This window comes from Strigops habroptila, chromosome 2 (assembly GCF_004027225.2).
Source record: "Strigops habroptila isolate Jane chromosome 2, bStrHab1.2.pri, whole genome shotgun sequence".
Taxonomy (NCBI): domain Eukaryota; kingdom Metazoa; phylum Chordata; class Aves; order Psittaciformes; family Psittacidae; genus Strigops; species Strigops habroptila.
This window is the reverse complement of record NC_044278.2, coordinates 20,367,826-20,393,525: the sequence shown is the minus strand read 5'-3', so window position 1 is coordinate 20,393,525 and position 25,700 is coordinate 20,367,826. Positions and strand designations below refer to the sequence as shown.

Below are 25,700 nucleotides of genomic sequence, written 5' to 3'. Positions count from 1 at the left end.
TAAGTGGGTAGGGATCCAGAGCCACAGGTTCAAGGACTTCTTTAGTCCCCTTTAGCACCTGGGCTGTGACCTAGAAGCAGACTGCAAATGAGGGTATCGCACCATCCTGTCCTCTCCCCCTGCTTCCTGCAGCTGGTGACTCCCGCCTGTGCACCACCTCACCTCCCTCCTTCTCCCATACTTCCCTCATGCCAGATGCCACAGCCAGCATCCTCTGTGAACTGTCCACTGTGTGCTTGTGAGCTATAGGGAGAGGACTGCCATGTCCCTGCCAGATGGGTGGGTGAACTGGGTCTTGAGAGAGGAGGAAGCACCAACTCCTGGCCTCTTCCCTGTGGGAAGGGCTGCTTTCAGTGCTGTGAAGATTCACTTTGGGTTACCCTTGCATGCATGTGGAGGTGGAGTCATGCCAGTATACTGGCATCCATTTAAGGATGGGGGCGAAAGTGGGAAACTTGACAGTTGGAAACAAGGCAACAAGTGGAGGGGAGGAATCTGAAGTTTAATGTTGCTTTTGGTCTGATGAAAACCACTTGCTCAGGATTCATTTTCCATCATTTTGCAAACCACTTCCCCTTTTCCTTCCTGCTGTTTTGCTTGCAATGCTCTTCAGGTGGGTGTATTTTTACCTATTTCTGCCTCTGCACATGCCTAGTAAAGCACAGGGATGTTTAGTGCCTATTGGATAAAGTATTTCTTTATGGGTTTGCCGATGCTCTTATGTATAGATACATGCCCTGAGGGCTTCACTCTGCTTGGCAAATAGCACTTCCTAATGTGCTCACCGTTTCAGATTGCATTGGATTGGCTGGCAGGGAGGCTGTCTCAGCCTACCCAGGCTACCTCCATGGCATTTCTTGTGTCCTATGCTTTGTTTGCTTGTGTCCTCTCTCCCAGGCAGAGTACAGCAGCACTGCACAGCCTAGGGCAGGAGAAAGCACTCTGCACTTCCCAGAAAAAACAGTCCCTAGGGATCATGAGAGCAGTTCTTTGACCAGGTCTTGAAAAAGTGACCTTGAACTAGGTGGGGGTTGCATGCTGTGAACTCATGACATGCTGTGGGTTCTGATGAGATGTCCTACAGCAACTAACCAGATTTTTTAAAGCTCCTGGGACAGGCTTTAGCAAGTTGTCTCCTGGCAAAGAGTCTCTGGAAGAAATATCATGCAATCACACATTGGTGACTAAACAAGCTACGTGAGGCCTGGTGCTTACTGCAGCTTGAGCAGTCAGTGCAGTGGAGAGCAGTCCCCTGTCATCCAGGGCACAGGGACTGAGAGAAACTCTACAAATAGAGTTGTGCTGAGACAGGTTTTGGAGCTCAGTAGCAGAGATTTGGGCATGTATGGGACTTGGTGCTGTTCTCATGGTGTGACATAAAGAAGATTAGGATCGGGCTGTGATGGTAGGTAGTAAAGGTGGAAAATGAGTGGAGAAGGGACGTTGTGACAGTCTGTATTTCTGTAAATGCATTAATCTCCTACAGTAATTAATAAAGGGGGACAGTTCTGTTGCATTTTAATTCTAAGACCAGAGGTGTAGTCTATGATAGACTGAATAGTGCATTATGTACAGAGCCTGATTAGTCATCTTGCTTATTGGGTTGCTGGAGAGGAAATCACTTTCATGATGCTGCAACTTTCCGTTCTGTTTATTCCATATTCTCCTCAGTTTTGCTTTTCCCATGTTCAACAGTTTTTCCTTCCACTTCCTGTAATTTTTCTCTTTGTTTTCTCCAGTTTTTCAAGCTAGGTATAGCCTGACTGCAACATTGTTTTTTAGTTTAGTAGTGGCTCAGGAGGTACATAGTTCCTCCAGGAGGTAAAATATGACTCCATTTTATTTAGATTCATTTTAGTTATTTTGCATTTAAAGGTTTCTGTGGCTTTTAGGCTTGGTTTGGGAGAGGTTTGTGTCTTGGGAGAGTTGATTTTGAACTGAAATAGCAAAAAAAACCTGTTGACTTTTTGGTCACATGCATTGTTTTTGCTTGCAGGAGCATTCATTTGCCTTCCTACTAGTCATCCTCTTCCAAAGCATTTTGAAGGCTACTCATTGTTGTCAAATCATTGCTGATACCATTTGTGTGCAATAGACTATATCCCAGAGAAGTGATTCCATATACTTTCTGCCAAATAAATTCATCAGTGTTGCAGATGAGTTACTAACTTCTTGCTTGTGCAGGTCATTTTGAAAATACCAAGGAGCTAAACTTTTTTTTGCACTATATTAATTGTTCAAATTGCCATTGAATCCTTGGATTTAGTTCAACATATTTAGATGACAACAAACACCAGCTTTCATTCTGTTGATGGTCTTGGGCAGCTACAGTTGCCAGAAGATACTGAAGTGAGATTACATTATTACAAATTAGACTATTGTATTACTTGACCAAAGTAGTTAGAATTTGGGATTTTGCAGTTTATTGCAGATAGAAATGTATTCGGGTGTCTTAGATACAATCTTTTGAATTTCTTACACGTGCTGCCTTTAAGCAATGGAGTAAAACTGAGCAACAGGTCCTCTGTTCACAGCAGTACATCACTTATGGACTTTGGCTGCAAATGTGAATGCTTAGATCTTCCTAGCCCTAAACACCTTGTGCAAGACTTGCAGAAAACTGACAAGCATATAATTTACAGCCAGCTGTAAAATCAAATGGCTTCTAAGTCATCACATAGTATCCTCATAGGAACATTGCATATGTCTAACTAGCTTCAGAGGTGCATTGGTGACTTGGGTTTGTCTTCTCTGAGCCAGTGGCTCAGCCCTGCTAACAGCACGTTCCATGTTCTTCACCTCTCTGTTTTTCAGCCTGCCCAAAGATCCATGCTAGACTGTTACTAATACCCAGGTAAGCTAGTGTGAAATGAGCTCATGCCCATGAACTCATGCACAAAAGATGCAGCTGCAGCACATGCATCCTGTCTGGAACAGAGGCAGGAATAGCATCCATTTCCTCAAGGTTTCCTACACTCCTGTGTGGTGAATAGTCTCAGCATCTTGTTCTGCAAAAATCTGGCACATCCTGAGAGTAAGTTCATCCTGTATCCTAAACAAAGGCGAGGCCATGCAAAATAAAGCAAGGCCAGCACAAAATAATACTGGGCTACATAATTTAAGACTGAGTATGAGCAAGGGGACGGATGTGAAGTCACATAACCCATCTTCTGGTATTTCCTAATTTCTGACTCTTTCATTGTGCAACCTTAATGCTTTTAGTTGATTTTGTGCCTATAATACTTAGGTGAGTTCAAGGGTAAGGACAGAAGAGATGAGGGCTAATAGGAAAAACATATAGCAGAGTTAAACTAATTTTAGAAGGCAGATAATTTAGCTATATACTTTGAAGCAACCAGGTTTTGTAAAGACCAGGATGTGAAGGGTGAAGACCTGAGGAATCTCTTGGGAGAAGGGGGCAAATGTATGAAGGTATTTTCAGCTCAAGGGAAGACAAATTACAGAGGACCAAACTTTGGTTCCCAGCCTAGAACACACTAAAAGCCATCTCAGCAGGCCACAGACTGGGATAGTCCCTTAAGAATAGCCAAAATTTCCCTGCTTTTAATCTGTTATTTTTATTACATGTAGGCTGTATAAAACTGGTGCTGAGAACAGATTCCACCTCTGGTCATTCCCAGTGATAGCCACCAAAACCCCAAGAGCTGCTCTTCCGATAAAGGACGCATCTTGTTCTGATACAATGCTAAAGCGATACCACAAGCTCCCTAAAGCATCATATAGAACATTGTTGGGTTAAAAGTGGTCAGGATCACGTCTGAAACAGGAGAGAACAATTAGATTATTATCAACCCCTCGGACTTCTTCTAGCAAAATACCACGTTGACGCAGCTCATAATTCCACATAAACTGATATTTTTTTTCCTACTCCCTTTATCACTGACAATTACTTATTAACCTTCATTTTCAAACAGTAACACCCAGTCCCGTGTGGCTGGCTGTCTAGTGTGAAGAGTTTTCCAGGAGCCCCATGACTCCCTCTTGGGCTGGTCATACAGGGTGGGGTTCCATTTCGGGGGCTCCTCAGGGGAGTAGTTGATCCCTTAATGGCTTTCAAGGGGTTTGGCTGGAAGGGGGCGAGGTACTTGGGGAGGTAGAATCCTGCGCCTGAAATAACCGCTGTGGGTTTCAAGCTTGCTTGGTTTCCCCCTCCCCCTTTCTCCCCTAGGTGACAATCAGTTTGTGAATTAGCTGTTAATTCCTGGAGGCTGAGGAGGCGCTGGCGGGGTGGGAAGGCTCTGCCCCCCGCTTTGTGGGTCTCCCGCCTCCCCTGGGCTGGCGGGGCGGGCGCGGAGGGAACGGCTCCGGCCCCGGGGAGGAGGAAAGAGGAACAGTGGCTACAGCTGGAAGTCAGTCAGAGAAGATACGGTCATTACTGGGGGGAGACGGAGCAGCGCTTTAGTTTTTTTCACGTGAGTCTCTCCTCCCGCTGGAAGGCTTCGGTATTATAATTTGAGGCGGAATTTCAGCAGACTCGAGCTGAATATCACGTCTGTCTAAACGCACAACGTGCTTACTTCTACGTTTTCTTTTGCAGACGGGGCTCAGCTGCAACCAGCCCTCCTCTTCATCCTTATGGTAAACACCGCCGGGCGGGAGTAAGGCTGAAGCGACTGACGGGCTGCCTATAACAGCCTGAGGAGCCCTGATAAGCGGCGAGTCCTGTCCTCTTGGTTCAGATGACTTAAAACATCTGGTGTGCTGACAATTGGTAAGTGAACACCTCTCCTCTACTTTATAAAGTGTAGCGAGCTCTGTAAACTGTTGCATAGGCTGAGAGGATCTCGCGGACGGTGGCCGAACCCGCAGGACCGGGCACGCCAAAAGCCCTTGTTCCCGGGTTTGCCGGCGTTCCTGCCGTGAGCCATCTTCCTTCCCACCGCGCTCTTGCGTTATTTCAAGTAGGGAAAGCTTCCAGCTAACCTCGTGTAGAGCCTACGTGTGCTTCCAATTTTAAAACCTCCTTCAGGTAAGTACTGATGGCAGCAGCTGCTAACAACATTGCTATTCAATGTAAATTACTACATATTCAAAGGCAGAGCTAGCTATTCGGATACATCAGCGTGTTCCTGGGTGAAAGCATTCAAGGAATTAATTGAATTTCCACAGGGATGAAGCCTGCCTCTACAAGCCTCCTTTGATGGGAATACAATTTTAATCGGCTTGAGGGCTGGTGAGATGAGATGTCCCAGACCTTTCCCAGAGGTTCCTGGGAACTTCCTGGTAAAAATTAACATCGCGGCGTCGCAGGGACCCGGTTACCGCTGGGGATGAGCCTGACCGAAGCTGAAGCTCCGCCGCCGCCCGGCTTGCCGGCGGCACTTGAATGCGCTTGATGCCCCACACAGGCGCCCGCTGCTGGGACTGGCTGGGCTGAGGGGCCGCATGCGGGGCCGGCTCTCGCCCTCGGCCGGAGAAGGGCCCCCCCACGGGGGCGCGCTCCCCAGAGGGCGGCGAGCGCAGCCGCGGGCACCGGGGCCTCGCTCCGGCCACCGCCGGGCAGCGCGGGAGGAAGCGCCCGCGCCGAGAGGGAGTTCGGCAGGCTGCCGGCCGCCGCCTAGCCAGGTAGGGGGCTCGCGGGTGGGGGGACGTGAGGGCAGTGGCCGGTCCCCGTTCCCCTGGCGGCTCCTCCGGGAAGGAGCTGGTGGGGGGGAAGCCGGTCGGCTCTCCCCGGCCTCTTGGAGCAGCCCATCTGGTGGGCGGCAGGCGGAGCCGGTCCCAGCCCCGCAGCCCGCGGCCGGGCCGCATGTTGCTGCCGCCCAGAGCCGCCCCGCGGCCGCCTCGGGGCCCCCCGCGAGCGGTGAGTCGCGGCGGGGCCCGGAGGGTGGTTACGGGGTGGGGGGCGGCGGTGGGGCGCCGGAGCTGGGCAGGGCAAGGGGAAAGCGCCTTGTGGGCCGGGCAGCGCCGCGCAGGGGGAGCCTCCCGGCAGAGCTAGTGGCGGCCGGCAGCGGTCCGTAAATAAAATTTGAGGGGAGACTCGTGGCTTCTGCTAAGTTGCTTGGGTCTGGTAATCCCGGCGTGTTGCCATGGCTGCCGCTCAGGCAGGTTCCGATAAAGGGTTGCTTTTAGTGGGGGTACCGAAAGGGAGGAGCTGACTGCCCCTTGGAAATGCCGAAGGCCTAGGGGAAAGAACAATGGCTCTGTGGGTAGACTCAGACTGAAGATATGCAAATCCATTACTTGTAGTTTAGGGAAGAAACAAGCCCTGGAAGTTTAATGTTCTCTGCTTTTTTTAAAAAAAACCTCTTTGGATTATTTTCTGGCAGTGGGGGTGGTGGTTCTAATTTTAGGTATTGCAAGCTGTGTGATCGGGCTTGCTGTCCTCTCACAAATTAAAATTTCCAGTGAGATGAACAGCTGAGCTGTTGTGCTTCTGCTACCCAACTGAAACTTTCTGTCCAGGTTTCTTCAGGTTTTATCTCTCTCTTCTTCACCCATTTTATGCCAGTCTACTCTTCCATACCATGTGGTTGCAAAACGATTTAGAAAGGACAAACTTTGCGATGGGATGAAATTACTTGTTTTAACCTGGCAATTCTATTGTAGCTGAACTGTCTAAAAACGTTGTACATAAAAATATATATACATTTGTGGTGAATGCCATGATACTAGACTTAAACTAAATTCAGAGTCGGCTTAAACAAAAAGGAAATGTGTATGGGGTGAGGCTTCCTACCCATCCATTTCTGAATAGGGTATATTCTGAATAGGATATTATTTGATTAGGTCATAGAAGTGAAACTAAAATAACTTTCCTTCCACATGTAAGATAGCACAACTGTATCCTTGTATTTTTTCTTCCCACCTACGTGAAATAAATTTATGGATCTTTCTTTGCATCTTTCTTGATGCAGTATCTGCTTCTTTAGCATGTCTGTCTCTCTGCGAGACAATTTAAGTTATTTTTTAAACTTAAGGCTGTAGTATTAAAGGTGGGTAAATCCATGATCTCGCTGAGGGTCGTTTTGGCTGTAGGAGACCTCTCTTGTGGGATGTGTGAATCATCTGTTGAGACTCATGAGACTCTCTGTGTTCAAATACGCCCCTATTCAAAACTAGCAGGGAAGTTTCTCTGTGGAACCAATTGCCTGTTGGGGAGGTGCCCTTTTGGGAGCAGCTGTAGGCAGGATAGCCAAACCTGAAAGCTGGTGGGGGAGATCACAAATGCCCAAGTCCTAAGTCATGAACAAGTGGGGAAATAGGTGAGTTACGGTGTTTTGGCTATAAAAGGTGATTGGCGAAATAGTATTTCTATATGTTCTGTGCATGCTGCTAAATAATGGCTTTAGCAATTACGCAGGGGAGTTGCCTCAGGAGGGAAATACAGCAGTTGACGGGGTGGTGGGTCTCATTTTCAGTGGCAAGTGCTTGAGATGCTTCTCTTCGACCATCTCTTCAGACCTTTGAAAGCTTACATGCAGAGACAATTTTAGAGCATTCCAGGTGATTGCTTTCTTCCTTGTGTGATTGTTTTTGGATAGAAGGCAGAGATTGTGAATAGTTTTTCTTATGATAGCTTCTTTGTGCTATTAACACTTTTATCCTGGCTTGTTTTCATTGTCAGTTTCTGGGCACTCCATGATTAGTGCCTTTCAGTAAAGGTGTGATCTGTTCTCCCAAGACAAGCTTGGTAAAGTTCTCATGCACTGCTTTGGCTGACTTGTGGTTTTTTGCTTCTTATGTGTTGCTTCATATGCTGCTGGAGATTAGTTCAAGTATTTTCACCTGGAAGAGGATGCAGTCAGATTGGTCATTTGAAGATGGAACATCTACATGCGGTGGTCCACGTCATTGACTCAAAGGGCTTGTGAGGAAAGGTTCTTGGGTTTTTTTTCCTCCATGGTATAGCTTGAGCTGTAGCACAGGATCTTGGTTTGTTTGTCTTTCTACCTTAACATTAAGGTTATTTTACTAAGAGGCATGAAAGGTTGTTTTTACTGTGTGTATGATGAGAGATACTCTGCTGTGGCTCCCTAGTTAGGTGCATTTTAGGCACGGGTTCAAGATTACTTGAAATATGTCCGTTTACAGACGTCTTTCCTTACAGATGGTTGCACTGTTTTAGCTAAATCAGTTGAAATGTGCACCGTGTGTTTAAGTGGAGTTAAATTTATCAAGCTTACGATAACTCATCATCGATTTCTCTGGCCTTATAGGGAAGCTACTAAATAATATTGGGAAATTAATTTATAAGGTAACTGAATGTACAGGTTTTTTTCTTTTTCAGAGTCTCTATTTTTTACCATCTTTGCTCAAAAGAGCAAGAGCTTTGAAGCAGAATAACACACACCACCACCCCCTCCGAACTTCCCCATTAATCCAGTTTCTCCTACCTCCATTTTTGCTATGTTATGTAGCAAAATGTTTCTGTACCTGTTCATGGTCTTCAAGGGAAATTAAAACTGCTTTTACTACTTGGTGTGTGAACTACTTGAAGCATTAAATCTTTCTTTTATCCTGCTACAGAAATAAAAAAAACCCTCAGCTTTTCTTGATGTGCACTGAGGTTGGGAGGAAAATGTGATGTACAAGCTGTTGTTTCCTTTACAAGTCAATATTTCCTTTACAATGGAAAATTAATCCATTCTCACTTTGTGGCTCAGCGTATTAACCGCTGATATCTGTAGCTGCTGTTTGTACAGAAAGGTTGAAAAGCTGGAAAGTGATGGGCAGCATTAGCTTGTGTGCTATGAAGCAAAAATAGCGAACATGTGGCTTGCATGGAGTATCACTGCCTTTTGAAAAGTGCATTGAGCAAATGGAGGTGCAGAATGTTGCAAAATACTTCGTGGTACTGCTGCTTGCTATACCTATCATCTTCAAATATCACGTCCTTTTGAAGTTCATTTTGTTTGGGTGGGGTGGCTCTTCAGCATTGAAAGTTGGCCATTCTTTGGTCTTGAAGGCAAAAGCCTTGATATCTCAAGAGGAAGCACTGCAACAGAGTGAGCAAATTTTAAGCTTCCCCTCAATAATACCCAAAGTTTGCATGTAATTGTTCTGTATTGCCTCTGCTCCCAGCCTTGGCAGCAGCAGCAAAACTAGAGTACATTGTGCTAGAGCTATTTTTTATGTTCCAGCACCTGTGGGGATCCAGGAGGAGCAAGGCAAAAACTTGAATGGCCCCCACTTGCCCTGACTGGGAAGGGAAGGCTGGAAAGCCTGAGGAGCCACAAAGCTGATCCTCCCTCCTGTTAGGAGGGCAGGAATGGAGTAATCAAGGAACTGGTTTTAAAAGCTGACAGAAATGAGATGAAGTTCAGACTTAATTATTGAAGCTGCTCTTAACATCTGTTGATTTAGAGTGCGAGTTTCCATTCCATAGAGGAATATTGCTTTCTTTTGGGCCACTAGCCAGTAGGAAACTTTGTGAGGTGGGTGGCTAGCAGTCTTGGATTTCCACTGAGTCTTCAGCTCACTTTGATCAGAAAAGTTTCTAGTCCTTGTGAGTGCAGATTGGAAACGCTGAAATAAGGATCAGGTGCTGCAGAGCTCGGAAAAGCTCTTTGTTAGACTGGATCTGCAGACCGGCACTTGCACAGTGGTAGCCGGCCACTGCTTTCTTTCACTGCTGCTTTTCAGAGCCCTGTGGCCAGCAGCAAAATGAGAATGGTGTGAAGGGCATGTCATTGGATTACCTGGAGGCTTAGCAGAGGTAGGCAGAAGAAATACATGCCTATGTAATGGTCATTTAACAGTCAATACAAAATGCATGTATAAAATACAAATGATACCCCATGTGGGATGGGGGGGTATGTGGTGTAGAATTTATGGTTTTGCCATTATCTTTTTTTATTTTTTCTAATATAACTGTTGGCTTACGTAGCTTCCTCCTGGACAGCTGAGTTTTTGCAGGTGTGTTGGGCTGAGATTATTTGGCTACACAATGACCTGTGGGGGGGGAATGATCTATTTAGGGAAAGGAGTATACAAGCACCCTAGCATAAGACAAGGGACAGCATGGGGAAGGAACTTTTGGGTTTTCCTCACTGCAATGAGGAGAGAAGAAGGTGCTTGCTGCTGAAGAGCTGTTGTTGCTGAATGAAGCCACAGCCTCATTCATCTTTTGGCAGTCAAAATAGATATTTCCTGTTTCTTTGAAGTTCTTGAACCTGCCTGTCTCTGTCCTCCACCAGTGACATGTCTGAGCACCCTGGAAACGTTATCACCTCAGTCTTCACAGTGCTTCAGGTAGTCTGAAGTAAAATGTGTGGGATTGAGGCCAGGAGGGGAGGGTTAATGGTATAGATGGGAGATACCCTGTAGGGTTTTTTGAACATAACATTTGCACAAGATTAAGTGGAGCCATAATAATAAATCCAGTTGAAGCATGAGAACAAGTTAGGATTTGTCCATATTGGTGAGTGTGTACAAGGCTTGCTAGCATGTGGTAGCTAGTCTTGATCATGCCCCTTGTGTAGACAAGTTACTGCCTTCTTATTTGGTTAGCTGGGAAACTGTTAAGGGAAAACTACAGCTTGCCCAAATGTTTTGCAATATTTAATGGGACAGGGTGACTTGTTTGCCTTAGCTGAAAATTGACGTATTTGCCTCAGCTGAGAATCTGGAAGGCTATATAAGCTTATTCCCCCTCCCCCCTAATTTTATAGCCACCTGTGGCAGTTTTAATTCTCCATTCTCATAAAGTTGAGGGCCTCAGGACTGTGTCTGTAGTGAAGTGCCCTGTGATTCAGCAGCTGTGATGTAGCAGTACCATTTCATTCTCCTTTGGTGGGTTTCCTGTCCTTTTATCTGCTCTGGTTCCCAAGTGTAGACACTGGCAGGTCCGTAAGAGGATGATAAAAAGACAAGGCAGTGATGTTATCTTCCATATCCTGTATGTAACAATTGTCGGTGCTGCAAGGGGAACAAACCACAGAAAGTCCACAATGTGCTGTCCCTAAATAGCATCTCTCTCTGTCACTGCTGGGGACAGACTAGTGGGCGAGATGGATATTGGTCTGACACAGCGGAGTGTTTCTTGTGCCTGTGTTGCTCATTTTGTGCAGTGGAGCACAGGCCATGCATGTAAGCTGGATCTTGAGTAGCCGGATGGTTAAAATACTGGTCAGTGTAAATAGCAGTTGTACAGTTTCTGAAGATTGACTGCCTTTTCTTGCAAAACATGTTAAGGAAACACTGTTACTTCATTTTCATTGGAGCAATTTGAACAGAATAGCTGTTTTCATTCCTTCTTTCTTTTGTGCTAATGGCATGCCAAAATTTGTTTTCAGTGTGGGACATAGGCTCTTTGATGGCTTAAGCCTTAAACCTTAGTTTAAGGATTTTTAATCTACAATGAGAATGTTGTTCAGAGCTTTTCAGAAAGAATGGTGAAGTAGAATATGCATCTCATTCTTCACAGATATCACAGAGAATATTTCCTATGATAAATACTAGCTGGTGTCAGTGACTTTTTGAAGTTGGGTGACTGAAGTCAGCTAACACCATTAAGTGACTGAAAGGGGTATTTAAAATGTTTAACTTCAGGCCACTGTTTTGTGAAATTTGGACACTCACACATTTGTGCAAGGCTTTTCAAAATTTTAGCACTTCTTTAATGGCCAGAGGCTCTTATAATGTCTGCTGCACAATTGTGTGGTAAGCAGATATAATGAAACCAGGTTTCTGATGTCTTTCTGTGTGCAGACTTTATGATCTTTAATGAAAGATGAGCTTATAGGGCTTCTTTGTTCTACTAAGCTGTCTGTTTATTTTTGCAAAATTTGTGGAGGTCTCAAACACGTTAAGTTCCTAATCTCCTGTCAAGTTTGACTGAAATTAGCCAGAGGCGTTCGGAAGTTCTGTAGGGAAGGAAAGAGGGGACTTGTATGCATGCGTACAGCATATGACTGCATAAATTTCATTTCAAGCTAAGAACATGTGCTCTAACAGAACAAAAAGCCTTTTACTGTACTGCATTTCATGCTCTAATGGCGTTCTGCGTTGTCTGTGGCATGACTAACAATTTGATAGGACATGGTGATGCTGGAGGCCGAGGTGGATTTGGTGTGGTCAGGGTAGCAGGAAAGAGATGTCAATAGGCAAGAAAGCAGGTCCTCCTTACTGTGTATCTTGTTCTAGAGGACTTCCAATTTTATGCTGAAGCAGATATCAGACTTTATGTTTTATCCCTGCTGCAGTGTGGGCCAGTTTGGCAGGAAGAGCAGCAGATCTGTGCCACGAAAAGAAATCCATCACCCTGCTGGTGACTCACAGTGAGGTGAACTCTGTGTTGTCTAAGGGCTTACCCGTTTACCCTCTTAAGAAGAGGTATTCACCTACAGCCCAGTCAAATCCGATGTTCAGCAAAGATCAGGTAGGGGAGGATGGCTGATCTGTTTAAAAATACTACAGTCCTGAAGAAACTCCTGTTCGCTTTGCTGTAGCACTTAAGGACTGTTGAAACTGAGAATCAAACAGCAGGAATAGACACCCGGTTTCACCTACAGCAGCCAGACTTGGCTCAGAAAGGAACAAATCAAACTGAAGGGTGCTCATGATATGCAGCAGAAGGTCCTGTGTGAAGCCATCGCTGCAGCAGGGACTGGACTGCATGTTTGCAACTTACCACTCGCAGGAAGGCTGCCCAGCTGCCTGCGTGCTTTTGGCTCTCAGCTGGACTGTAGGTATTTCAGCCACTGCAGGGTAACCCCAGCAGGAGAGCTACGAGACCCTGAAAGAGGATGTGCGGGGTGTGGTGAAATGCACCTTTCACTCCCCTCAGTTTTAGGAGTGACTGTCCTCTTAAAAAAACCCAACCAAAACCTAGAAACCCAACACCTTTGCTCCCCACCCCCCTCCTCCAAGCAGTGATACATTGATTTTCAGTTTTGGGGAGGAAATGGGTTGTGGTTAACCTTCAGAGAGGATTGAGGTCTGAAAGCCCTAAATGGGTGTCTCTGTGTAGCATGTAAGCTTTCCCAGCATTCCCTACTGACTAATTTAGGCAGCTTTCCTCCCAGACAGATGGCAATTGAAGATTACAGTCAGAGATAATTAGCTTTCCTCATGTATAGGTAAGGAAACTAAGGTGCATGAATCAGGGCTATGAGGTCCACTATAGTTTGGATACCCACTAAAACTTAGCACTGAAGCATGGCCTGTTGCAGTGTTATTTTATAGCTCTCTGTATACAGAAATACTTATGTAACCTTTTCTATAAGGAGCTGAGTTCCCTTATAGCAACTAACAGTTACACTGTGAAGAATTCCTGTTCTGGTTTTGTCTTTTAGCCTGCTCCTTTGTTCTGGGCTTTTATTGTGAATTTGATTCTAACATTGTCTAAAGAAACACACAGTGATACTCTGAATGCTGAAGTTGGGTACACCTGTATGTCTGTTCCCCTTGGAAAGCTCATTACCTTACAAATATCTTTTTTTTTTTAAACACTTGTCATCTTACTGGCAACCTTTCCTATTCAGAAAAGATTTCAGTTAGGACTTTTCATGCTGCATTAAATATTCTTCAGGATTACATTTTTCAACTGTGCTATGTATCTCATAGCTCTCAAAATCCTCAGGAGAAGTACTATTTGAATATTGTATGTGGTAGTTTCTCCTCTATTCACATTTAAGAAATGAAGCAAAGCACTAAAAGCCTTTAAGGGATCAGATACAGGCTCTGCTGCAACCTGTACAACTGTTCTTTGTTAGCTCAAAACCACTTCATGTCCACAAACCATTCTCATATTTACGAAGTTGCTCATTTTCTTTTTCTTCCTATGGGTGTTTTTGTTGTTGTTGTACATGATTTTTTTTTTTTTTTTGAGCTTTAGTGCTAAGAAAAAAAAGCTGCATATAAAGAAGGCTTTTGAAAATAGCTTTAATATTTACAATATTCAAGTTTTTCCAGTTTGGCACTGTCAGTTTGGATTTAGCTTTCCTATAGTAGGTAGCAGCTAAGGTGTGTATTCTGATTCAGTGTCAAAATCGAAAGGCAATGTGAACGTATTCATTGCAATGCTGAATTGAGAGAATGGGAAACGTGAGGCATTAACGTTATCAGAGAAGCTGCTCAAGCTGTTGGTGAACTCCAGCTTTCTCCTGATGTATTGCGTTTGCATGATAAGGATTTGGTAGGGGGCTACAGGAATGTCTTCTGTGAGAAGCTGCTGGCAGCTTCCCGTGTGCCTGATAGAGCCAACGCGAGCTGGCTACATGATAGACCCACCGCTGGTCAAGACCATCAGTGGTGGTGGTAGCACCACTGGGGTAACATGTTTAACAAGGCGGGGAAAAGCTCCTGTGTAACTTCAGCTGGAGAGAGAAGTGAGAATGTGAGAGCTGTGCAAACGCCAAGGTCAATAAAGAAGGAGGAGAGGAGGTGCTCCCAGTGCCAGAGTAACCTGTGGTATGGGCTGCGTACAGGTGGCACAGGCTGTCCCCCTGCAGCCCATGGAGGTCCATGGTGGAGCAGATATTCACCTGCAGCCCATGAAGGACCCCATGCCAGAGCAGGGGGATGCCCAAAGGAGGCTGTGACCCTGTGGGAAGCCTGTGCCAGAGCAAGTTTGCAGGATAGTGTGGGGTCAATTTTACCACTTATCTTAATTTTCCTCCCTCCCTGAATTAATTTAGTTTTACACTTTTCACTGACTTGTTTTGCTGCATTCCTGAGAATCCCAGACCTCTCTGGCACATGTGCATTGCAGCAGATTGACTTGCAGAATCTGCTGTTGGGGTAAATTCCATCTTGGACAGCTGGGGATCTTGATTTTTTTTTTTTTTTTTTTTTTTGGTATGTGTTTTGTTCTTGATTTTGGTTTTGGTTTTTAGCACTTGGGGTAAGATAGGGAGCAACACAGCAAAAATCAGTGAACATTAGGTTTGGGGCTCTGACCACAGACATGCTTTGCATGTTATCTAAGTGAAAATTAAACTGTTAGTTTTGTGTGCTGGGCCTCTTAATCCACACAAACCAGCCTAATGTAATGTGTTGCTTTTTATAAAAAGAGCTGTGGCATTAGATGATGGCAGTCCATGCATTTTTTGGGACTTTTTCATGACTAGGGCTTGCAAATGCTACTGTGAAGACTAGTCAAACAGCAAGCACTTGTGTTTCTTTAGGGGCAGATGCTGAGATGGGTACCCATCAGGATTTGTACTGTTACAACTAACTGAGAAATTAGTCTGGTTTACTTGGGATTTACTGTGGATGTAGATAGGGAGCATTTCATTCTCCAGGTGCTGGTAGGGAAGTAAGTGAATCTTTCTTACTTGGGGTGGATGTTGGTTTTTTGTTGGGGTTTTTTTTTTTGTGTGATTTATTTCTTTTAGCTTAGGGTTGAGGTTATTCTTTATTTTCCCTGAGATGACTGGTAGATATAGCTTTGTAATTCCTAGCCATTCATGTGAGAGCTGAGGTTAAATCACTAGCTCCCGATCAGCCAGAGCTGGATGCTTTAGGTAGGCATTATAAGAAGACAAAGTGTGCCTTGTTTTAAGGTGAACTTGATGCTGTAGTGAATGTGCATGTATGATATAGATAAAGTTCTCTTGTTGGACCTTTATTTATTTAGATTGATATGGTTTCAGGGCAGGCAGGGGGGAGGGAACTGGTGAGCTGATATGGTTTGTATCTGACCTGTTTGAAACCTGACTAATTTGGCTATTTCTAGCTTTTCTTCCTTCTACTTTTTTCCATCTTTTCGCTCTGGGAAACCTGAGAAGGATTGTTTCTTTGACCTCAAGCCTCTGACTCTGCAGGCACTCATGGACAAAGAAGAGTGAGTGTGAATGAGTAACTGATGTTGTAGTGGGACCTAAATCATTTTGTGTTTTCTCAACCATTGTGTAGTATGTCTTTTGTCTTTGTGGTTTAAAGGAGGTGAAGAAGCAAAATAATTCAAAACCATGATGCTCTGATCCTTCAGGAAGAGCAGCTCAAGTTGACAGAAACCTTGTCAGTTACGCAAGTCAACGTATGGGGAGACAGTGACTTGAACTCTGACCCCCAGAACACGTTGGGTGGCTTGTTTATATTCCAGTCTTTCTGGAAGAAGAGCTGAAGGGAGGGGGGGAAGCATAGGCTGAGAAGGAAGAGTGTTGTCGCCACAGTATGTGGGAGGAGCTGTGTGGATTTATGGCATCCATTCTCTGTGTATTTTGTTCTATCGTGTCATACCAACGCCTGTGATGTGTAATATATAAATAGCAGCCTAGGTTAGGCTGGCTAAAGCTTTAAAGGTTAATCTGGGACAGTACAACAAGGCTGGAAGAAATCTTTCAGCTAAGGCTGTGTTACTGAATTTTTTTGTCTTTTTTAATATTTGTTTAAAGGTGTATTTAGAGTTGGATTTGCAATGTTTGCCTTGATTAAAGCTTTGGGAGGTAAAGAAGAGCTATCTGTGCTCAGCTGATACCAGGTTTTGGACTTTTCATGCACAGGTTAGCTTTTGACTGAATCCGAAGTAGTTGGTTTTGTGCTGCGCTGCATCCCTGCGGCTGGTGGGCATGGCAGGAACTGCTGGTCTGTGTTCAAGTGCGCTGGAGGAAGAAAAGGAGCCAGGGGGGTGGGGGGGAAGTTTGATGAGGGAGGAGGCCTGTGGAGGGGCAGGACAGGGAAAGCATGTGGAAACATCTGCTCCCAACTTCTGTGCACCTTTGCATAAATTGGGCACTTCCTTCTAGTCTTCATCTCAAGGCACAAAAGCAGGCAAGAAGCTGAGGCTGTGGACTTAATCTTACTGTTGGTTGTGATTATAGGCAAGGTTTCTGGAAATCTGTGATACTTAGAAAGCACCAGTTAGGTGAGAGTTATTATTGTTCTACTTCCCCTCAAAGAGACAAGTTGGATTTGGATCTACCCAGGGCTTTTAAACTCAAGTTACCAGTGTTTAACTGTGTTACAAAAAGTGTGTCTGTTGTTGGGAGGAGGCCCAAGCCATTTTGGAACATTAGAGAGTATAATTTTCTATATTGGAGGGGGGAAAAATAATTACAAACAACATTCACCCGATAAGAAATATCAAACCAGCTCTCTCTTTTACACTTGCAGATTTAATTGTGTGTCTACGCCATGCAGTGGAGCATTCTGTCACCTTGAGCTGGTGCCAAGGATCTGCATGCACTGTGATAATCTGAGCCAAAATATTAGCTCGGATCTCAAGGGTGGCATAGCAACCCTGTGATAGCCCCAAGCTGGAGGGAACATGTTCTGCCTCTCAGCATGGCTAATTAACTCAGCATCAGGCAGTTGCACCAAATGCTGCTCCTATTGAGGGCCATTTCAGTGAGACCCAATACCCATGCTCCATTGTGTTTTGCTCATCAGGGTTTTCTGGCAGAATGCACTGGCTGATGCTTTGTACTCTTGTTTTTCATCTGTGAACCTAGTAGTTGGTGTCAGTCTGAGTGACATTATATTTTGCGCTGGTAGGCCCAAAACTGATATATCTCGGTGAAACAAGGCACATCATTGATTGTGGTACCTCTGAGAACAGGATCACAGCAGGTTTTTTGCAGCCAAAAGGGAGGCTGTTTCAGTAAGCTTTAAAAAACTTGTAGTAACTTGACCTAGGCTTGCACATGTGTCCTCTTGCTATCCAAGAAACAGTCTGGAGTGCATGCAACTTTTTTTTTTCTTCTGACCTTTTCATTTTTTCTGTTCCTTTTCTCACTGTGGGACACATGTAAAAGCTCCTGGGTGGTCAGGCAGAGGGGGGGAAGAGGAGCAAAAAAGGAGTTACGCCACTGAACAGATCATACTGCACTAGATAAAAAGGATGTAAGAACAAGAGAGTCTGAGCCTGGTAATGACTGTAAAAGTAAGTCAGGACCTACAGGCTTTTTGCAGCTTTTGCCAAACTCTCCCTATTGATGGCATGTTTTGCTTGGAAGGGTGAACTCATGTCTTTCAGATCTTGCCTGAAAGGCTGAAGGGCTTAGGTTTGGCTAGAACAAACCACCATACCCGATTTCTTGCATTAAAAAGTGGTAATGGGAATTGAGGTGAGAATGTGAGACTAGAGATGAAGGTTTGGAGGGGAGTGGGTGCTGCATTGCCTGTTATGCCCAAAACGCAAATAAACTGTGCTTGTTCTCAGGCCTGCCTGCAGCCTTCTGTAAGGGAGCTAATCTCCCTCTTCCACCAGCCATCCTCTCTAGGTATGTTTCTGAGCTTTAAGTAGGACTGGAGAGTCACAAGGGAAAGTGATGCAGAGATCTCCTTGAAGATTTTGGACAGAAGCAAACTGAAATGAAGATTGTCAATGAAAAATACTAATTATGTTGGTTTTCCTTCTTGCTTGACCCGGCTGTTGGGAATGTTCTGGTGAGAAGCAAAATAGTGGTGTCTGTGCTTGAAAGGTAAAAATGGAATAAAATGATGCTGAATTGTCCACAAAATAAATGTATTTTGTGGCCAAATGCTGTCTCTTCTGGTACGGAGTAGGTTTCATCATTAGCAGGATGATGAAAGGGAGACAGGCAAGTGCTTAGTCCCTAAACCCAATCTGTTAACTCTCACAGCCTGTCCTGAATTTGTGTCCAGTAGTTAGTGTGCAACCATGCAAAGATCAGAGGTGGGCACAGCTCTAGTTTACATCTCTTCCCACTAGATTAATGTCAGCAGAGGCGACATTTCTGGCTGTAGTAGCTGGTAAAGAACAATGGTTGACTTAATCTACTAAATATCACTACTACTATGATATAAAATTTACTGGACATCATTGCTTGCAGTTGAGTACTTGGAGAAAAAGTTATTTTGCTATTTATTTTCAGGTCTTTTGCAGTGTTAGGGAAAATGTTAGGGGAAACATTGGAAACCTTCCTTAACAAAGAGGAGCTGTCTCTGGAGGAAGATCATAATTTTTCACAGTTATCAGGATGCTGTGGAAGTAAATGGCTAGTTTAGTAAGCTCTTGCAGGAGAAGGTGGCTCTGGTTTTGATAGTCACCAAACTCTTCCTGAACTGCTTATACTCTCATTGTTGAAAGAGAAGCATCTTATCTTCAGTGCAAGAAGAATCTTGAACTGCTGGTACAGATGTGGTGCGATGGTGGAAGTCCCCAGTGACATTTTAACACAGTAAAACCTTAGGTTTTTGGTGTCATGGATTGTGCAGGCCTTCAGAAACAGGAATATCTGCTTTGGTTTTGTGTGGGGTGGGGCAGGTTAGCAAGAATCTTTTCCAATTAAGATGCTGTTAAACTTATCACTTCAAAACCAAACCACTGTTGTCAGAGAGTTAGTAATGTAGTTTTAATTCACGGCCACTTTGCTAGGGTAACCCAGTATATCTACCTTCCTGTTTAAACTGTATATTTCTGAGGCATTCTGTTTCTTAATAAACTGAAATCAAAAGGAGCACTGGAAATGATGAAAAAAATTAAGGAGTGTGTGAGGGAAGGCACTAGACTGACTCAGCCACTTCAGTACCTTTAAGATTCTGCTGCAGTGCTGTTGTATTGTCCAGTACAGCTTTTCCTTCCTGAAGAGGGGAAGAAATAATGAACTGTGCAAGAGCAAGAACTGGAAGAGTTAATGGTGAATACTGTATAGATTTGGCAGAAGATATAGATATGTGCCATAATGTACTCACATTATGGCAGCTTAACTTGAGACAAATGATGACATGAGAAAACTCCCTTCTTGGTTGTCATATTGCTGTGTAGTTGTTCCACTAGGCATGCACCTACATCTTGACCAAAAGGAAGCAGTGCTGCAATACTGGTGATCACAAGCAAAACCATGAGATACTGACTACATCTTAAAAATCATGATGTTTCTTTTTAAACTTTTTAGTAGGTTTTTATGTGCTTTTTCGGCTGTCCCTTTAAATTTCAAGGTCCACTCAAAGCATATTTTCAAGATCACTTCCCTTCCTCCCCTACAAGAGCTAGGAATTTGAGGTCTGAGTGAGCTGAAATTTTCATGCTGTCAGTTAATTGCAGCAGCAAGGAGTTAAACTGCCACAGGACTAGGTATGGAGCCAAGATTGTTTTAAGATTAGTAGTTTTTAATTTAGCAGTAACCACTTTTTAGTTAAATATTTATTTAGTTAAATATTTAGTAATAGTTAAAGGTACTTTATAAAATGAGCAGCACATGTGGAAAAGTGTCTTGCACTGTATTATTGACAACCTAATTTTAAACAAGGAAGCAAAAGGGAAGGCTTACAATGGTAATGAAAAAAGATGCTTGTAGTGTGGTCATGTGATTGCCCAGTCCAACAGCTGTAGTTTTCTGCGTGATTGTTCTGTGGCATGGCTGCATCAACTGCATATGTAAGTTGAAAGATAAACTGAGGCTCTGAGATGGTGACTCATATCAGATACCACACTTACTGAAGTGGCAGAATAAGGGCTAATTGCATGTAAAGATGCACCTCTGACAAGGACGTTGGTTTTCCACTTCCTCCAAGGGAAGAAAAAATTAGCCTCTGGGCTTATATAATTAATTTGCAATGTACCGAGTGTGTTGGTGGGAACTGGGGTGGACCCATCTGTCCATAGGAGATGCAGGCTGATCTCTGAGATCTCTTAATATTGTAACAGGGCCTGATAATTCTGTAACTGTAGCTCTGCCTTGGCTGGGGTAGGAAGTTGAACAGTGGAAGTTAGCTTAGATTCTTATTAAAAAATACCCATCAATCTTTTTATAATGCTTATGCATCCTGTTGCTTGTTTACTTTCAGAAAACTGACCAGCTAACACTGTGAACACTGGGTGTTGGCATGCTGGGTTCCTCGCCCCTTCGTTTGTGTGGATCACTGTAGGCTTTTTAGAAAGAGGAGGGAATTGAATAGTTGAGTTCCAGTTTTGTCCGCCTTGTTTTGTTTAACCCTGGTTGACCTTGACCTGAGGGCACTATGACCTCAGTCAGTTGGATGAGTTTAAATCAAGAGGCAGGGTCTTCTGTTTTGATAAATAAGCTGAAATGGACCTGTCATTTTACATCTGAACTGTGTCTTCTCAATTGCCTATTTTCTTGCATCTCTGACGATGGGAATTTTCTAGTGCAATATTTGCATTGTAGGAGTTTGTTTTCCTTTGATTAACTTTCTGTAACACTCAGTTATTTTAAAATAGGGAGAGCTGGAAAATGCTGTCACTATTAAAAGTGCAGCCAGAGTAATTTATTCCATAAACAAGGCAATGGTTCTGTTTACTAAACCAGGTTAAGAAAGTCTTCACTAAAAAGACTGTCTTTCTTGATTACAGAAATTTCTCTTTAAAGCACTGAATGAAGCCAGGCACTGGGGGATGGAATGGTGAGAAGACACTTGTGTAACTAATAGACCATTTTATGTTCTGAAGAGCTGAGTTAGGTACACCCTATGATGCTACATTCTCACGTGAGTGCCAGGCTGAATGTCCTACATGGGATACTGAAAGCTGCTACAGATTCCTTATGATCCTGTTTGAAGAGTGATGTTGACCTACGTTTTCTTGTTTAAATGAATTTTTTTGCAGGCTGTATGAATATCTTTGTAAATACTTTACAAACTTTTTTTTTTCTCTCTGAGTAATACTGTTATTCATATTATTTTTGTTTTTTAAATGCTCTTCGCTTTGTCTTTTCTCTGTTTTGTAGCTTGGTCTGACTCTTCAGCAGGGTCTCTTTGATTAAAGTCAGCAAAATCAGCAATTTAATCAGTTGTTAATTTAGCAACTTTATCTGAAGAGCTGGTTCATTATGTTCTGTTGTTTAACTGATGTTTGCATTTGTGGAATTAAGGAGTAAAAGTAAACAGTTAATTTCCATTTTAGTGGGATATTTTAGCAAATTTCTGCAAACCAGAAGGGGATAAAAATACAATGAAAAAAAAAAAACCCCAAACAACCCAAGGGGTGTGGTATCTTTTTCAAATATGTCATAGAATCATTTAGGTTGGAAAAGACCTTTAAGATCATAGAGTCCAACTGTTAACCCAGCACTGCCAAGTCCACCACTAACCATGTCCCTAAGTGCCATATGTACACATCTTTTAAACACCTCCGGGGTAGTGACTCAGCCACTTCCTTGGGCAGCCTGGTCCAATGCTTGACAACCTGTTAGGTGAAGAAATTTTTCCTAATATTCAATCTAAACCTTCCCTGGTGCAACTTGAAGCCATGTTCTCTTGTTGCTTGGGAGAAGAGACTGACACCCACCTTGCTACAACCTCCTTTCAGGGAGTTGTAGAGTGACAAGGTCTCCTCTGAGCCTCCTTTTCTCCAGGCTGAACAACCCCAGTTCCCTCAGCTGCTCCTCATAAGACTTGGCTTCTAGAGCCTTCACCAGCTTCGTTGCTCTTCTTTGGACATGCTCCAGCACCTCAATATCTCTCTTGCAGTGATGGGCCCAGAACCAAACGCAGGATTTGAGGTGCAGCCTCACCAGTGCCGAGTACAGGAGGATTATCACTGCCCTGGCCCTGCTGGCCACACTATTTCTGATGCAGGCCAGAATGCTATTGGCCTTCTTGGCCACCTGGGCACACTGCTGGCTTATATTCAGCCAGCTGTTGTCCAGCACCCCTGTGTCCCCCTTTTCTGACAAGCAGCTTTCCAGCCACTCTTCCCCAAGAGTGTAGTAGTGGATGGGGTTGTTGTGACCCAAGTGCAGGACCTCAGCTTATTGATCCAGCCTGTCCGGATCCAGATCAACATGCCTGTGCAACTTTGTGTCATCTGCAGACTTATTGAGAGTGTACTTGATCTCTTCATCCAGATCATTGATGATGATATTGAACAGAACTGGCCCCAGTACAGAGCCCTGGGGAATGCCACTTGTGGCCAGCTGCCAACTGGATTTAACTCCATTCACCATCATGCTTTGGGCTTGGCCATCCATGCAATTTGTTACCTAGCAAAGAGCACACTTGTCCATGCCATGAGCAGCCAGTTTCTTCAGGAGAATGCTGTGGGAAATGGTGTCAAAAGCTTTACTAAAGTCTAGGTAGGCAACATCTACAGCCTTTCCCTCATCCTCTAAGCAGGTCACCTTTGTCATAGAAGGAGATCAGGTTAGTCAAGCAGGACCTGCCTTTCATAAACCCATGCTGAATGGGCCTGAACACCTGATTGTCCTGTATGTGCTGCATGACAGTACTCAAGATGATGAGCCAATTGCTGTTAATATCATTTGACTAAGCCCAGTAGGTAAGGGGTCTTTGTAATGTTCTTGCAGTTTTAGGGAAAGACTTATAAAATTATTGTGAAAACTCAGGGTTTGCTCTAGAAATTGAGAGTGACTGTGAAAAAATTTTGCAGTACCTCTTCCAGAAGAGTTAAGGGAATTGGAGCTGTAAGGGAGGCATTCCCAGCGAAGGATGAAAGGTTGAAATTGCAACAGCTGCAGCCTGTAGTTCATCCAGAACAGAGCAGGACAGCCTGGAGGGTGTACTTAAGGTTGATAAATGACAGGTTGTTCATTGTGTGGCTTTATTACTGTTAGATACTGTTATAAAACTCCATCTCTGCCCCCACAGTTAAGCTGGTGTGAAGGATGGGGCAGGGGGTGTATGTGTAAATAAGGAAGTGGTGTCTTGTTGCACTCAAGTAATTGTAACAAATAGTTCCCTGTTAGTTTACCTCAAAGAAATATCTGTGAGTGGCAGCACTTTGTGTCTCAATTTCTAACAGCAAAATGCGGTGCGCTCTAGTAGTTTATTGGCCTTTAATACAAGGTGTGATGTTAAGATGTTACTAGCATAAAGCATATTGCTGTAAATCACTTGGACTATAACTATTTTGAGTTTTATTGCCTTAGGGCTGTTTAACACAGGTTTCAAATAAGAGCAACTCTAAATATTCTAAAAATCAACATAGAATTTAAAAAAAGAATTATTTTTTTTTTTTAATAATAAAAAAAGGAGAGGAAAAACCCAAACCATAAAGCCAAAGGTTCTGCTCAGCAGAAAAATGCAGCAGTATGTTTGGATATGGCTTGCTTTTGCTGGACAGCTGTTTCATACCTTCACTATATAGATATGCGAGTAGGTAGTCATGCATTGTTTATATTGAACCTGCTTACCATGCTAGGGAAAGAAGTGAAAATAATAAAAGGGTATAGCTCTTCAGTAAGTTTCCACAGTAACTTGTGGCCAGAGTAGCTATTTTGGACTTCCACTAGATTAAGCAACAACAGTTCATTCATAACTACTGAAAGGGCAGCTCAGTGTGTTAGATGTGAGCAATGCAGAAGTTGCTTTTCCCTCAGTGTGTCTTGCCAGATACCTGAGCTTCTGATACATCTGTGGTTTTCTTTTAGTACACTGTGCAGTGAAGTGAAACTTCTATTTGAAAAATGAACACTTTCCCTACTATTTCTCCATGATTAGTAAGTTCCATAGATTGGGTCCTAACTCTTCTTCCTTGCTTTGCGGTGTGTGAAAACAGCATTTTTCTGTCACTTGAGCAATGAAGTCCTAGAGACATTCAAGGCCAGCCCAGATGTGGTTCTGAGCAACTTGATCTAGTTGAAGATGTCCCTGCTCATTGCAGTGGGGTTGGACTAGATGACCTTTGAAGGTCCCTTCCAACCAAACTATTCTGTGATTCTATGACGTCTGGCCTGCATCAGGAGCTGGAGACTGTATAGGACATAAGGGCATAAACAGACGGCTTCAGTGCAGCTTTTAATGTCCAAACCCAGACTTTAAGAATACTCAGTGATCCTAAAAAAGCTGATAGCAATTTTTGGCAGCTCATACCCTGTTCTGCTTCATTGGCATCAGCCTATTTATCTCCTGCAAAGTGCTAATGCTTATTTAACTGTGTAATTATGGAAACTGATAGTGTGTGGTGCAAAAAAGAGAAGAACAGGTACCTGTAAAGGCCAACTTCTGACCCAAGAGGCTGGTTTCTTTGGGCTGCAAGTGGACAGAAAGGAGCTCTTACTCTGACAGGCTTTTGGAAGAGCCTATCTTCCTCCTCTGTCTTCAGAGAGAACCTAGAGTGAGCCCCTCTCAATGCTTCTATGGAGAGTGTTTACGTGTGGTAGGTGCAAAACAGCATTCAGCTCCCGTCACTGCGACTTTGTGTGAGAAATCAAACCAGAGTGATCCCCTGTCAAATTTGCGGTGGTGGTGAATGGTTGTAATAATGATGATTTCCTTTCATAGGTTTCAAGATGCTTTATAAAAGCTCATGTTAATAGCGTAACTTGGATTTAAATGTCTTATTTTTCTTACATTTCAGGTCTACCAGTCATGAAACGAATTCTTCTGTTTTTTATCCTGGCTGCTGCTGTTATGTATGGTATACTGCATGGAAATCTGTGGAGAAATAACCTCTACTGGTATGGTGATGCTTTGTTCAATTACAGTGCAAACACCCTCATGGCTGTAAGGGATGTGGCTGTGAGTTGCTGTGTTGCTGAAGAGCTGTTTACTAGTAATCAGCACAAGTGATTACTACTCTGTGTTTTGTTTTGTGGTTGGTTTGTTTTGTACCGTGATTGTTCTGTCTTGTCACCCTTCTCTCATGTCACTTTTAAACCCAGTGGCTGATTTGAGCCCGGTTGTGTGGAGAGGTCAGGATCTCAGAGATAGGGAGCCTCTCTGAGTTTCATGAAAATAGGTGTTTAGGTGAGGAGAGATACCCTATTTGTGTGTGTCATGTCCGTAATTCCTCCCACCCCACATGTGCTTAGTGTTAGCTTGTTTCTTTAGATGTCTGATAGATGGCATGGGAGAGGCTTGCTCCACACACGGGAATAACTGCAGGTGTAGTGGGCACCTTTTCAAAAGCT

The 25,700-nt window shown here is 43.8% G+C and overlaps 1 protein-coding gene across 11 annotated transcripts in view; it reads left to right on the top strand.

Moving 5' to 3' along the window:
* The first annotated feature begins 746 nt into the window (after positions 1-746).
* The window catches only part of ST3GAL6 (ST3 beta-galactoside alpha-2,3-sialyltransferase 6), a 50,522-nt gene continuing 25,568 nt past the window's right edge, over positions 747-25,700 (top strand). For 2 of the 11 annotated variants that reach the window (XM_030472726.1, XM_030472697.1), the window contains exons 1-2: positions 4,739-5,586; positions 25,148-25,247. In XM_030472726.1, the coding sequence (XP_030328586.1) occupies positions 25,159-25,247 (89 nt within the window). In that variant the 5' untranslated portion in view covers positions 4,739-5,586; positions 25,148-25,158. The other 9 variants (XM_030472743.1, XM_030472658.1, XM_030472719.1 and 6 more) reach the window with 9 other exon arrangements.